At 34.9% G+C, this 14115-nt stretch overlaps 1 protein-coding gene across 3 annotated transcripts in view; it reads right to left on the bottom strand.

Moving 5' to 3' along the window:
* Positions 1-14115, bottom strand: part of ITGB3BP (integrin subunit beta 3 binding protein) — an 85346-nt gene that overhangs the window by 61833 nt on the left and 9398 nt on the right. For all 3 annotated transcript variants that reach the window (XM_059923968.1, XM_059923960.1, XM_059923975.1), the window contains exon 2: positions 2270-2312. In XM_059923968.1, coding sequence (XP_059779951.1) covers positions 2270-2312 — 43 coding nt within the window. The remainder of the gene's footprint in view (positions 1-2269; positions 2313-14115) is intronic.

Below are 14115 nucleotides of genomic sequence, written 5' to 3' on the forward strand. Positions count from 1 at the left end.
CTCCTTCCCTTCCCAATCTGCAGCATCTGCTTCTCCCATTCCTTCTCTGAAGTTGCCTGAAAGCGATTAGGTCAAGCTGGCTAGGTATATGACCAGGTAGCCAGCTGTCCCTATAAATTCATCTGGACTGCCATTGGCAACAGTTTGTAATAAATAATTCCACTTTGTTGCTGAAAATTCATCTAGAAACAGTGCTTGGAGGGCAATAACTTCAGCAACCCCAATACTGCAATGATAAATCAAAACCTTCATCACTCATTACCCCCCAACAATTTGAGAGGTTCAGCAAGTAGTGGTACTCGTAGTATATACTCTATATATATTAAAGGAAGATAACACGGAATGATCCATACCTCTGTTTTCCCTATTAGGGGAATCATAAGGAAAATTACTTTTGCAGACTTGCCCTAACATCATGGAGCATTAATCTCCATGAAGGTCTGTAGCCACATTGGGAGCACTGGGATTTTGTAGTTCTAATTATTGCTGGGAGAGGAAACACCAGTTGTTTAGAATGAACGGGCTCCACTTCAACCAACTGGCATGTAAGAGCCATCTCCTTTCCTTGGACACCAGAGTCTTCTTCCTTCAGCATCATATGGGTAAGGCAAAATGACCACAAAGTTACTACTAGTTCCTCTGTAGCTTCACAGCAATTAGGTGCTCTTAGAATTATAGGTAAATGTCTGATTTTCCTTCGCACGGACTAAGGCAGCCTCAGTGGGATCACTGGCATGTAGGCAGATTCTTGGGAACCAGGCTGCTTCAGGGCTTAGCTGTTACTGGAATGGATAGAAGCATAAATGTAGCTAAAGAGAGAAGCCTAGACTTAGCACCAGAGCAAAAGCTGTCAGATCTAAGATAGAGCTGCAAACAAATGATGAGGCAAGATACAAAAGCTGAAAATATCAGAAATAATAATAAATATTAGAAATAGGTTAGAAAACCGAACTGTTGAAGGCCCAGGCTAGGATGCTAGGAACCTGCATTTAGCAGTTGGTGGCCATGTGGTACCAAGCTAAGTCAACTGGTTTAAAGGTACAGAATTGGGCCAAACATAACAATGTATTTTTCTAATACAGGATATTAGCTGTGTCACTGGCTACCTTGACACATCCTAATCTGGAGAAAAAATGGATAGAAAGCTTGCCATGACGACAACTGTACTTTATGAAAAGGATGAATTCCTAAATGGCCATTCTCTTCCATTCAAATGATGTTACCACCTCCCAAAGAACAGTTTTGGGGCAGGAAAGAACAGTATTTCATTTCAAGCTGGACTACTCATCTACCAAAACACCATTCTGACCAAAGAAACAGATGCAAAATTACAGTCACAGCTGCATTCTGTACAGAACAAGTTGGATAATGGTGTTCTAAATTGCTAATTACACCGCTAATGATTTTTTTAGTGGCAATGCAGTATTTTGCCACCTTTATTTACATTTTTTTAAAAAGCATCTAGGAAGTTTTAAAAATGGTAAATTGTTAAATACCAGTGAGTCTTCTGAAGAGAAATTCCATATAAAACCCATTTCTTGAAATGGCATTCTCATACGGAATCTCACATAGGAGCCCATTTACTGACTAGCTATTTGTTTTAATTTACTTTCTCACCAATTTACTTTCATTTAAGATTACTAAGGCCATAAGTATCCCAGTATTAGTGTTTGTATCTAGATCCAATATTGGTAATGAAAAGATAATAAACTAGCATATGTCATGATATGCTGGTATTGGTAATGTGCTATGATGAGATTTACAAAAAGTAATAGCAACAGTACAATTTTATTCTTATTGTGACAACCACAGTGAAATTTATTACAGTGTTAGTATTTAATTGTTTATTCATGCCAGCGTAGCTGAGGGGGTAATTACCTTTTTGACATAAAAATGTTGTTAATGCTTTTATTTCAATTTAGCAGATTAGAGAATGCAGATTAAAGCATTGCCATTGTTCCATCTTTATTTATCTGCATTTAAGTGGCAGAGCATTTTTTTTCTACAAATAGTGAATTAATTTCTACTAAATTATTTCTTTAAGGCTTCAAATAATTTGCTCTTTAAATAAAAACCTCAAGCTGGCCAGGAATTTCCATATATTAGATTACAAATTTTATATGTAGAAAATGGTGTACCAATAACAATTATGTCACAGTGGGTTTTTTTTTTTGATACTTTTTACATTTAGTATAAGGGTAAATTAGCTGTTAAAAAATTAAAAACACAATCTTATTACACAATTACAAACTCATAAGTAAATACTTACATTTGCTTTTAACAGATCATCCAATTTCAGTGATCTTTTAACACTGCAAACAAAATAGTTAAAGATATCTTAGATTTAATATGCTTTAAGTAGCCAAGTATTTAAGAGTAATCTGTATAAACAAAGATTCTAAGTTACTTTCACCAACTAAAGGAGAATACCTATGAAGAAAGCACTTTTCACAATGATGAAACTGTTTTTTTGATAGCATATATCAAGATGAAATCATAATTAAATATTTAAATGGATTTTTATATATGTAGTTTTATATATATGCACCATTATACAATTCAAACACTAAAGTTATATTATACAATAATCTTAGTTAAAAATTAATATATTTGTGTGTTTTAAAATACCACTAACAAAAATTATACATAAAAGGAAAATAATTTACATACCTTCAATGGAGATGTTGAAAGTATATTATTTGCAGAAGTAGTACACTAGCCATTAAAATAAAAGTATGAGCAAGGTGAAAAAGTTTTGCACATTATTCTAGCTTTAAACATGATTCAGTGCTACCAGACTATGACTTAACTGAGGAACAGATGCTCTATGTCTTTATAAGTCCCCAATCCATAAGAAACTATTTTTTGTCTCCTTCACTAAACTGATTCAGGAACATGCCAGGCTCTCTCTGTGCAAAACCTGTTCTGCTAAACTGGATGCCCAGCTGTTGGTGACAATGTTTAGAAAGGAAAGCTGAATATTTATAATACTTTATTTTGTACAGCTGTCTTCTAAAGAGCAGTCATCAACATTTTATTGAACACAGACTAAATGCTCAAAGGAGAAAAAGGTCAATATAAATTAAAACTAGTTTTCCCAGTGACAAATGTGACGTTAAAAGTACTTTCTCGATCTCTGAGAAAAAGAAATTAAGTTATTTAAAATATTAGAGAATTTGAGCATGAAGCAAACAAATTTTATTATAAAGGTTGTACTACAGAAAACAAAATTTATAGATCCTAGAAAATGACTATTCATAAATAACTGACTACTGACTTTCAAGCAAGTGACAGAAGCAGGAATAGAAGAGATGGACAATTTATAAAAATTACTCAGCAATAAATATTAAATACAGAAATTTAATCTATCTAAAATAGTTCACTTAATTTTGCTATTATATCTACATTAGCCTATCACATAACATTATTTCTTAAAATTAACTAAATTGGTTTAAAGAATTACTCATATCTTTTAAAAGTCCACTTGAAATCAATTTAATGTGAATTCTCAATGAAGCAAGAAGAGAACAGAGGTTATGAACAAACAAAAATGGCAGCTAATCCAAAAAAGTACTCATATTTAGCTTTGGAATATATATTACCCTATTCAGGTGTGTGAGATGTTTCTGTATTCATAAAACTTCAAAAGTAGAAATCAAAAACTAAAAGTACACAGTACAGCATTGTTCAGCCTTTGTTTTTAAATGCTGTTAAGATGAAATAATACTTTATAGAAGTAAACAACCCCCACCCCCGATATTAACTGTTCAAAATATTCTTGCTTTATTAGTGATGGTTAATTCTTAGAGAAACTAAATGTTTGTATTTAAAAGGTTTCCAGTTTAGGTCCTAGGTTGTTCTAAGAAGCCCAAGGAGATATGTAAAAGTAAATAAGAAAGTGATCTGAGTTAGACTGTTATCTCTCACTCTAACAGTTTAGTGAGAATCTAAAAACATGACTTATTGTGGGTAATGTGGTTCTCAGATAATTCAGGCATCTAATATCCAAAAGCTGGTAATAGTTACAAGAATCATAAAGACATTTACTAGACAAGACTAGGAGAAACCTAAGAGATTACTTAGGTCATCCAATAGGGAAGAGTTGGTGTGATTTGCCCCCTATCACACAGTTTGAGGGAGAGAAACTCAGATTTTACACCCTGTTCATAATAAATCCTTGTTGAATTGAGGGGGAGGAGCTAAAGAAGAGGTAAAGAAGAACAAACCTACTAGAGGAATTTATGACCATCTATTTTTACCATTCTGGTAGAACTGGGCCCAGTGTCAAGATATCAGTTATTAAATTAAGCACCTACTAAATGCTTTTACCCTTTTTAAAAAACAAACAACTGTAGCATAGATGATGCTAAGTGGATTAGGATGATCTTAACAGAAACAGAGAGGAAGGGATGGATGAAACACACAAAGGAAGGACAGGCAAAACATGATTAGATATGTGGGACAAATATTTTCCTAAAGTTCTTACTCATTTGCTACCAGTATTAGTTAGCAATTAAAAGCGATATATCTCTGGTAGTTCTGTAAAGTAAAAAGCAGCTCTTGTGGTTACTACCTTGGTTTTAAAAAAATGGACACCCCCAAATAGGCAAAGAACTCAAATTGACAGTTCTCCAAAGAAGATATACAAATGGCTGGTAAACACAAGAAACGATGCTCAACATCGCTAATATTAGGGAAATGCAAATCAGAACCACACACACACAAATCAGAACCACAAGATACCACTTTACAACCATCAGGATGGCTACTACCAAAAAAACCAGAGAATAAGTGTTGGCCAGGATAGAGAAACTGGAACTCTTGTGCTGGTGGGACTGTAAAATGGTACAGCTGCTATGGAAATAGTTTGGCAGTTCCTCAAAAAATTAAACCTAGAATGAACATATAATCCAGTAATCCCACTTATGAATATATACCCAAAAGAACTGAAAGTAGGGACACAAACAGATATTTGTACACCCATGTTCATAACAGCAGTATTCACAATAGCCAAAAGGTGAAAGCAATGCAAGTGTCTGTGGACAGAGGAATAAGTAATAAATTTGGTATATACATACACAAGAGAATATTATTCAGCCTTCAAAGGAAAGAAAGTCCACATGCTACAACATGCATAAACCTTGAAGACATTATGCTAAGTGAAATAAGCCAAGCAAAAAAGGACAAATACTATATAATTCCACTCAAATGAGGTGCTTAAAGCAGTCATGCACCCAAGTGTTCATTGCAGTACTATTTACAATAGCCAGGACATGGAAGCAACCTAAATGTCCATCAACAAAGGAATGGATAAAGAAGATGTGGTACATATATACAGTGGAATATTACTCAGCCATAAAAAGGAACGAAATTGGGTCATTTGTAGAGACATGGATGGACCTAGGGACTGTCATACAGAGTGAAGTAAGTCAGAAAGGGAAAAACAAATATCGTATATTAACACGTATACGTGGAATCTGAATAAACTGGTATAGACGATCTTATTTACAAAGCAGAAACAGAGACACAGACATTTATGTATGGATACCAAGGGGGAAGCGGGGGGGGGTGGGATGAATTGGGAGATTGGGATTGACATATATACACTAGTGATACTATGTATAAAATAGATAACTAATGAGAACCTACTGTATAGCACAGGGAACTCTACTCAGTGCTCTGTGGTGACCTAAATGAGAAGGAAATCCAAAAAAGGGGGATATATGTATACGTATAGCTGATTCACTTTGCTGTACAGTAGAAACTAACACAACATTGTAAAGCAACTATACTCCAATAAAAATTAAAAGTACATATATATTATAGAAAAAAAAAAAAGAAAATAGAAAGGTAGTTGCCAGGGGCTAGGAGGAGGGGTGAACACGGAGTTACTGTTCAATGGATAGGAAGTTTCAGTTTTGCAAGATGAAAAAAGCTTTGGAGTTGGATGATGGTGATAGTTGTACAACAATGTGAATGTACAGCTGACCCTTGAACAACACGAATTTGAACTGCAGGGGTCCACCTATTCTCGAGGTTTTTTTTTTTTCAAGAAATACACACTACAGTACTACACCATCTGCAGTTGGTTGAATCTGTGGATGTGGTACCAGGGCTACAGAATGCTGACTGTACAGTTATAGGTGGACTATGACTAGAGTACATCCCCAATTTACTCAAGGGTTACCTGGACTTAAGTGCCACAGAACTGTATACTTTAAAATGGTTAAAATGGTAAATTTTATGCTATGTATATTTCACAATTAAAAATAAATAAATAAATTTTAAATGGGTACCTACCTATTATATCCTAATTACCTCCCTCTTATGGGTAACCTTATAATCTCTATGGCAGGGGTCTCCAACCCCCAGGCCACAGACCGGTACCAGTCTGCGGCCTGTTAGGAACTGGGCTGCACAGTGGGCAGTGGTGGGCGAGTGAGTGAAGCTTCATCTGCCACTCCCCATCGCTCGCATTACTGCCTGAACCATCATATCCACCCCCCACACCCCCACCCTGGTCCGTGGAAAAATTGTCTTCCACGAAACCAGTTCCTGGTGCCAAAGAGGTTGGGGACCGCTGCTCTACAGGTTACTTCTCACTTTCAACTTAACCCAAATTTACACCAATGCCCACAATTTGAATACTACAGTACCCCTAGTACACTTAGGTGTACTAGGTTTAGGTTCACTGGGATCAAAATTCTGGTTGCTACCAGCATTATTGCTGGTGAGAATTTAAGAAAGATAAAGATATGTAGTTTTATATCAACAGGAAAAGAAAAGAAAGTAACCATGTAGAATTAGCCATATTACTCTCTAAGACCATCTTCCACTATTTTATTTAGTTTACCACATGGTAGTATCCTGAATAGGATTCTCTAACTCATCAGAACAGAACAAGTGCATGAGTTTTAGTATGTAACATTACTAACAGCAGTTACAATATTACAATATTAAAAAAAAACTATTCTAGAAAAAATAAACTATCATTTGATTCCTAATTAAGAACCAGGAATGACACCTCAAAGACTCATGAAGCAACATGATTTGAGGTTCCCTTACAGGACTTTTTTTTTTTTTTTACATTAAAAAGTATATTGCTTAATGGATTATTATAAGGCAACCACCCTTGTAACCATCACCCAGGATCAAGAAATAGAAGTTTGCCAGCTATCCCCCAAAACCTTCCATTTGTCCCATCTTGTTCACCCCTCCTTTCTCCCACATAAGTAACCACAATCATGAATAATAGTAATCCCTCGTCCCTTACAGGACTTTTAAAACATTGGATTAAATATGATTTTCAATAGAGCTGAGGGTAAGAGTGTATGTGTGTGGGGAGGAGATAAAATTAGTAAGGCATATAAGACTCAGGAGCCTTGATGTTATGCCAAATTTTTCCCCTAAGGTTGGGCAAATCACATAATCTCACTAAGCTTCATAAAGGTGATAAATAATACTGGCTTGTAAACCAGTGGTAAATTTCTGAATGGAAGATAAAAATATCACTTAGTATATCAGTGCTTCCATTTACTTCTCTCCATAATGGAGATAATAATATTGCCAGCTACAACTACACAAACAGTGTTTAGAGGATTATGGAATATGCTTATGAGATGCTTAGAAATCCTTTGATGAAAGGCAATGGCCAAATTCACATCCCATGTGACTCTTTAGGTACAAATTGAGAAATCTAAAATGATACATTTTCCATTCCATGTATGGGAATGAGCAAAGAAGGGAGAAGAATCTCCTATATCCTTTTGCATTCTCCCTTTCATTCAAGCCTATGCGTTTTTGTGTTCAACGCTGACAGAGGTCACATAATAATTCGTTATCACAGCATGGGTAAGTGGGATTATCACTCCACTGCATGGAGAAATATGGTCACCACGTGAAAGCAACTAAATAAATGATTAATCTTGTTATTCTTCATGATAAAACCTTAACCAGTTATTGGACAACACGTTTATGGTGTCAAAAGCTGCTTTATCAAAAGATTAATAAAGAATTAGCTAAAGAATTTTTACAGACATAAAAGGGATATATTTGGGAATACTGAACCCAGAAGATATATGGATGGAGGTGAGATGTTCTTTGGGTTGAATAAAATGAGAAATGCCATAAGATCATTTCATTCTTAAATGGGTACTCTCAAAAATGAACATTAATAAAACATTCATTACTATTACCTTCTGTAAGAAACATATACATATGTGTATCATCACACATACATATATAAAGGACATGAATAAGTCTTTCAAAAGATTCTATTAAAAGGGGCTAAACAGGTTTATCAGAATTAAATGTGGTAGATTGGTGATATTTTATACACCTTTTTGTATGTATAATATTTTACAACATGAAAGTTAACAATAATAAACTAACATTGATGTCTACCTTTTCTTTGAGATTCCAGCACAGTCATATTTAATTTTTCCCTGACACTGTCCAGATTGCACTAAGGATCTTTCCATTCCATACCTATAATACTTGTGCATGTCCTTCTCATTAAACTTATCCAGTTGAAATAGTCTATTTCCTCCCTAGACTAATGTATTTATATCATTAGCATCTTGTCTGTTAACTGGTAAATTATGAGTTCTAAAAATACTTGTTGAACTCTCTCTCCCACTAAAATGCAAACTAGAGAGTGTAACATCGGTTCATATTTGAATCCCCAAAGCCTGACACAGTGATTGGCACAAAGGTGTTATATAAATTAATATTTAATTTTTTATTTTTTTACTTAAAACGTCAGTCTTAAATTCAAGAATATATTTAATTCCTTTCATTTTTTATAATCCTTCAATTCTATTTAAGGTGCTTTAAATGCAGGTTCCCAAAGGATGTCATATCAACACTGTCTTATCTCTAAGGCAGTCTCTTATATGGATTTGTATTTTATCAGTTCTGGAAAAATCTAAGCCATAATTTCTCCAAATATTGGCTCTCCTTGATTCTACCTTTCCGAGACTCCCTCTAGAAGAAATTTTAGATTTTCTATTCCATTTTCCATATCTCTAAACATCTATTTCTTATCATTGATCTCTATGCTGTCAGGCAATTTCTTCAGGTCTATCTTTAGTTGTGTAATTCCTTCTTTAATTTTGTCTAATTTACTGTTTAATCCATCCATTAGCATTTTTTAAAACAATTTGATGGGTATTTTTGGGAACTTTTAATTTTTATATATTTTTAAAGTTAAAAAATATCCTAGGAATAACAGTTTTTGATATCCTTTACCCAGACTTAATACTTGTTTACATTTTGTCCCAGTTGCGTTATCATTCTCTATAGAAACATACACACACACATATATATACAATGCAAAATCTTTTTTATGATCCACTGAAAATAAGTTGGAGACACTGTATACCTTTATCCATAAATATTTCTGTGTGTTTTTCTAAGAACAAGGATATTCTCTTACATAATCATAATACAATCATCAAAATCAGGAAAATTTTCTGAAATATAATTGAAATATAACATTAATTTCAGATGTACAACATGATTCAATATATGTATATATTGTGAAATGATCATCATAGTAAGTCTAATTAAAATCCATCACCACACATAGTTACGATTTTTTCTCTTGTGATAAGAACTTTTGAGATCTAATCGCTTAGCAACTTTCAAACATACAATATAGTATTATTAACTATAGTAACCCTGCTGTACATTACATCCCCAGGACTTAATTTATTTCATAACTAGAAGTTTGTACCTTTTGACCACCTTCCTCCAATTCCTCCCTCCCTATCCCCCACCTCTGGTAAACACAGTCTGATCTCCTTTTCTATGAGTTTGTTCTTTTTAAAGATTCCAAATGTAAGCGAGATCATATGGTATTCACCTTTTACTTTCCGACTTATTTCATTTAGCATAATGCCCTCAAGGTCCACCCATATTGCAAATGGAAGGATTTTCTTCTTTGTTATAGCTGAATAATATTCCACTGTGTGTATATATATATATATATATATATATATATATATATATATATATATATATATATATATCACATTTTCTTTATCCATTCATCCATTGGTGGATATTTGGCTATTGTAAATAATACTGTAATGAACATGGGAGTGCATGTATCTTTTGTAGTTAATGTTTTGATTTCCTTCAGATAAATACCCAGAAGTGGAGTTGCTGGATCATATAGAAGTTCTGTATTTTGAGGAACCTCCTTATTGTTTTCCATAGTGGCTGCATCCGTTTACATTCCCACCAACAGTGCACAGGGTTCCCCTTTCTCCACATCCTTACCAGAACTTGCTATCTCTTGTCTTTTTGATAAAAGCCATTCTAACAGGTGTGAGGTGACATCTCATTGTGGTTTTGATTTGCATTTCCTTGCTGATTAGTGACGTTGAGCACCTTTTCACGTACCTGTTAGCCATTTGTATGTCTTCTCTGGAAAAAATGTCTATTCAGGTCCTCTGCCCATTTTTTTTTTTTTAACATCTTTATTGGAGTATAATTGCTTTACAATGGTGTGTTAGTTTCTGCTTTATAACAAAGTGAATCAGCTATACATATACATATATTTCCATATCTCTTCCCTCTTGCATCTCCCTCCCTCCCACCCTCCCTATCCCACCCCTCTAGGTGGTTACAAAGCACCGAGCTGATCTCCCTGTGCTATGCGGCTGCTTCCCACTAGCTATCTATTTTACATTTGGTAGTGTATATATGCCCATGCCACTCTCTCACTTTGTCCCAGCTTACCCTTCCCCCTCCCTGTGTCCTCAGGTCCATTCTCTAGTAGGTCTGCGTCTTTATTCCCGTCTTGCCCCTAGGTTCTTCATGACCTTTTTTTTTTTTTTTAGATTCCATATATATGCGTTAGCATACGGTATTTGTTTTTTTTAGATTCCATATATATGCGTTAGCATACGGTATTTGTTTTTCTCTTTCTGACTTACTTCACACTGTATGACAGACTCTAGGTCCATCCACCTCACTACAAACAACTCAATTTCATTTCTTTTTATGGCTGAGTAATATTCCATTGTATATATGTGCCACATCTTTATCCATTCATCTGTCGATGGACACTTAGGTTGCTTCCATGTCCTGGCTATTGTAAATAGAGCTGCAATGAACATTCTGGTACATGACTCTTTTTGAATTATGGTTTTCTCCAGGTATATGCCCAGTAGTGGGATTGCTGGGTCGTATGGTAGTTCTATTTTTAGTTTTTTAAGGAACCTCCATACTGTTCTCCATAGTGGCTGTATCAATTTACCTTCCCACCAACAGTGCAAGAGGGTTCCCTTTCCACACCCTCTCCAGCATTTATTGTTTGTAGATTTTTTGATGATGGCCATTCTGACCAGTGTGAGATGATATCTCATTGTAGTTTTGATTTGCATTTCTCTAATGATGAATGATGTTGAGCATTTTTTCATGTGTTTGTTGGCAATCTGTATATCTTCTTTGGATAACTGTCTATTTAGGTCTTCTGCCCATTTTTGGATTGGGTTGTTTGTTTGTTTTTGATATTGAGCTGCATGAGCTGCTTGTAAATTTTGGAGATTAAACTGACAAAGGATTAATCTCCAAAATTTACAAGCAGCTAGCTCTGCCCAGTTTTTAAATCGGATTGCTTGGGGGTTTTTTTGCTATTGAGTTGTATGAGTTCTTTGTATATTAATCCCTTATCAGGTACACGATTTGCAATTACTTTCTCCCATTCTGTAGACTACCTTTTCATTTTGTTGATTTCCTTTGCTGTGCAGAAGCTTTTTGCTTTGATGTAGTCCCACTTATTTTTGTTGTTATTGCCTTTGCTTTTGGTGTCAGATCCAAAAAATCATTGCCAAGACCAATGTTAAGGAGCTTATGGCTTATGTTTTCTTCAAGAGGTTTATGATCTTAGGTATTACCTTCAAGCCTTTAACCCATTTTGAGTTGATTTTTTGTGTATGGTGTAAGATAGGGGTCCAATTTCATTCTTTTACATCGGCCTGTCAGTTTTCCCAACACTATTGAAGAGACTGTCCTTCATATTATATTGTATATTCTTGGCTCCTTTGTTGTAAATTAATTGACAATATATGTGTGAGTTTATTTTTGGAGTCACTATTCTGTTCCATTGATCTATGTGCCTGTTTTTATGCCAATACCATACTGTTTTGATTTTTATACTTTGTAATATAGTTTGAAATCAGCATGATGCTTTCAAACTTTGCTTTGCTCTTTCTCAAGATTGCTTTGGCTATGCAGGGTCTTTTGTGGTTCCATACAAATTTTAGGATTGTTTGTTCTATTTCTGTGAAAAATACCATTGGAATTTTGATAAGGACTGCATTGAATCTGTAGACTGCTTTGGGTAGTATGGACATTTTAACGATGTTAATCCTTCCAATCCATGAGAATGGAATATATGTGTTTATTTCTGTCTTCATTTTCTTTTATCAATGTCTTATAGTCTTCAGTGTACAGGTCTTTTACCTCCTTGGTTAAATTTATTCCTAGGAATGTTATTCTTTTTTGATGCAGTTGTAAACAGAATTGTTTTCTTAATTTGTTTTTCTGGTAGTTCGTTACTAGTATAGAGAAATGCAACTGATTTTTGCATACTGATCGAAATCAGGAAATTTATCATTGATACTATACTATTATCAAGAGTCCATATTCAAATTTTACAACTTGCTCCAAAAATGCCCCTTATAGCCAATCCCCCCTCCCTCCCCCACCGCCAAGTCTAGGATCCAATCCTGGATCACTCATTGCATTTTATTGTACCATCTCTTTAGTCCCCCTTACCTAGAACAGCTCCTCCTCAACCTTTCTTTTGCTTGACCTTGACATTTTTCAAGAGCACAGTCTAGTTATCTTTGTAGAATATCTGTCAATTTGGGTTTATCTGACATTTTCCCATGATGAGGCTATGTGGGTTTTTTGCCATAAGTATTACAAAAATGATGCTGTATCCTTTTGAGAGCATGATAACTTGAGGCACATGATGTTGGTTTCGCACAATACCAGTGAGATATGTATTTTGATCATTGATTAAGATGTTATCTGCCAGTTTTCTCCAATGTAATACATAAGAAATCTTATATGTAAATATCTTGTTTCCTATCAAACTTTGTCTTAATACTTTTAAAGAACCATTGAGGATTTTTTAATCCTATCATATTTATATTTATTAATTAGCATTCCACTCCAAGGAATAGCTTTCCTTTCTCTTCTCTTTATTCATTTATTTATATCACTACAGAATCATGGAATTTTATTTAATCCAATGGATTATAATCAATTCCTACCATTTATGTTGATGCTTAATTGTCCCAGATTTGGCAATTGGATCATTCCCCTTTCACACTACCTCCAATGTACCTCATGTACCTGTAATTCTTTGAGCACTTCATTATATTTCCTTATTTGTGCATGCACACTCACTCACACAAAATGTTCTCTGCTCCAGCATTGGAATTAGCTTTTGCTTTAAAGAAACTTGGTTCTTTTTAGTGGACAATGGCATTTATAAATCAAAATCTCGGCACTAGGTGTGTTCATTGCTACTTACGTCATTGCTTAAAGGCAATGGACAGAGCTAGAACAGAAAACACACACACATACTTTTCTATCTACCTGGATTTTTATACATATATTTAAAAATCCATGATTTCATACTGATACCTCCAATGCAAAGGCAACATACTTTAAATCCCTCAGCCTACAGTGAAAACCTAGCTCACATTATTTGCAATAAACTTATTCTCTCAAGCCTAGAGCACACAGCAACTAGTTGAAGAAGTGCTAACCCATACTTCTGTGCAAAGCAAATCTATTTACTAAGATTCATTATTCACCTAGTATTCTCAAAATGTAAAATGAATACACAGTTGACTCTTGAACAATGTGGGGGGTTATGGGTGCTGAACCCCCTGCAGTCAAAAATCCACGTATAGGGACTTCCCTGGCAGTCGAGTGGTTAGGACTTCACCTTCCGGTGTGGGGCTGGGGGTGGGGGGGGTGGAGGGCAGCGGGGCGGGTTCATTCCCTAGTTGGGAAGCTAGGATCCCACATGTCTCGTGGCCAAAAGGCCAAAACATAAAACAGAAGCAATATTGTAACAAATTCAAT

Source organism: Balaenoptera ricei, chromosome 1, assembly GCF_028023285.1.
Source record: "Balaenoptera ricei isolate mBalRic1 chromosome 1, mBalRic1.hap2, whole genome shotgun sequence".
In the NCBI taxonomy this organism is placed as follows: Eukaryota; Metazoa; Chordata; class Mammalia; order Artiodactyla; family Balaenopteridae; genus Balaenoptera; species Balaenoptera ricei.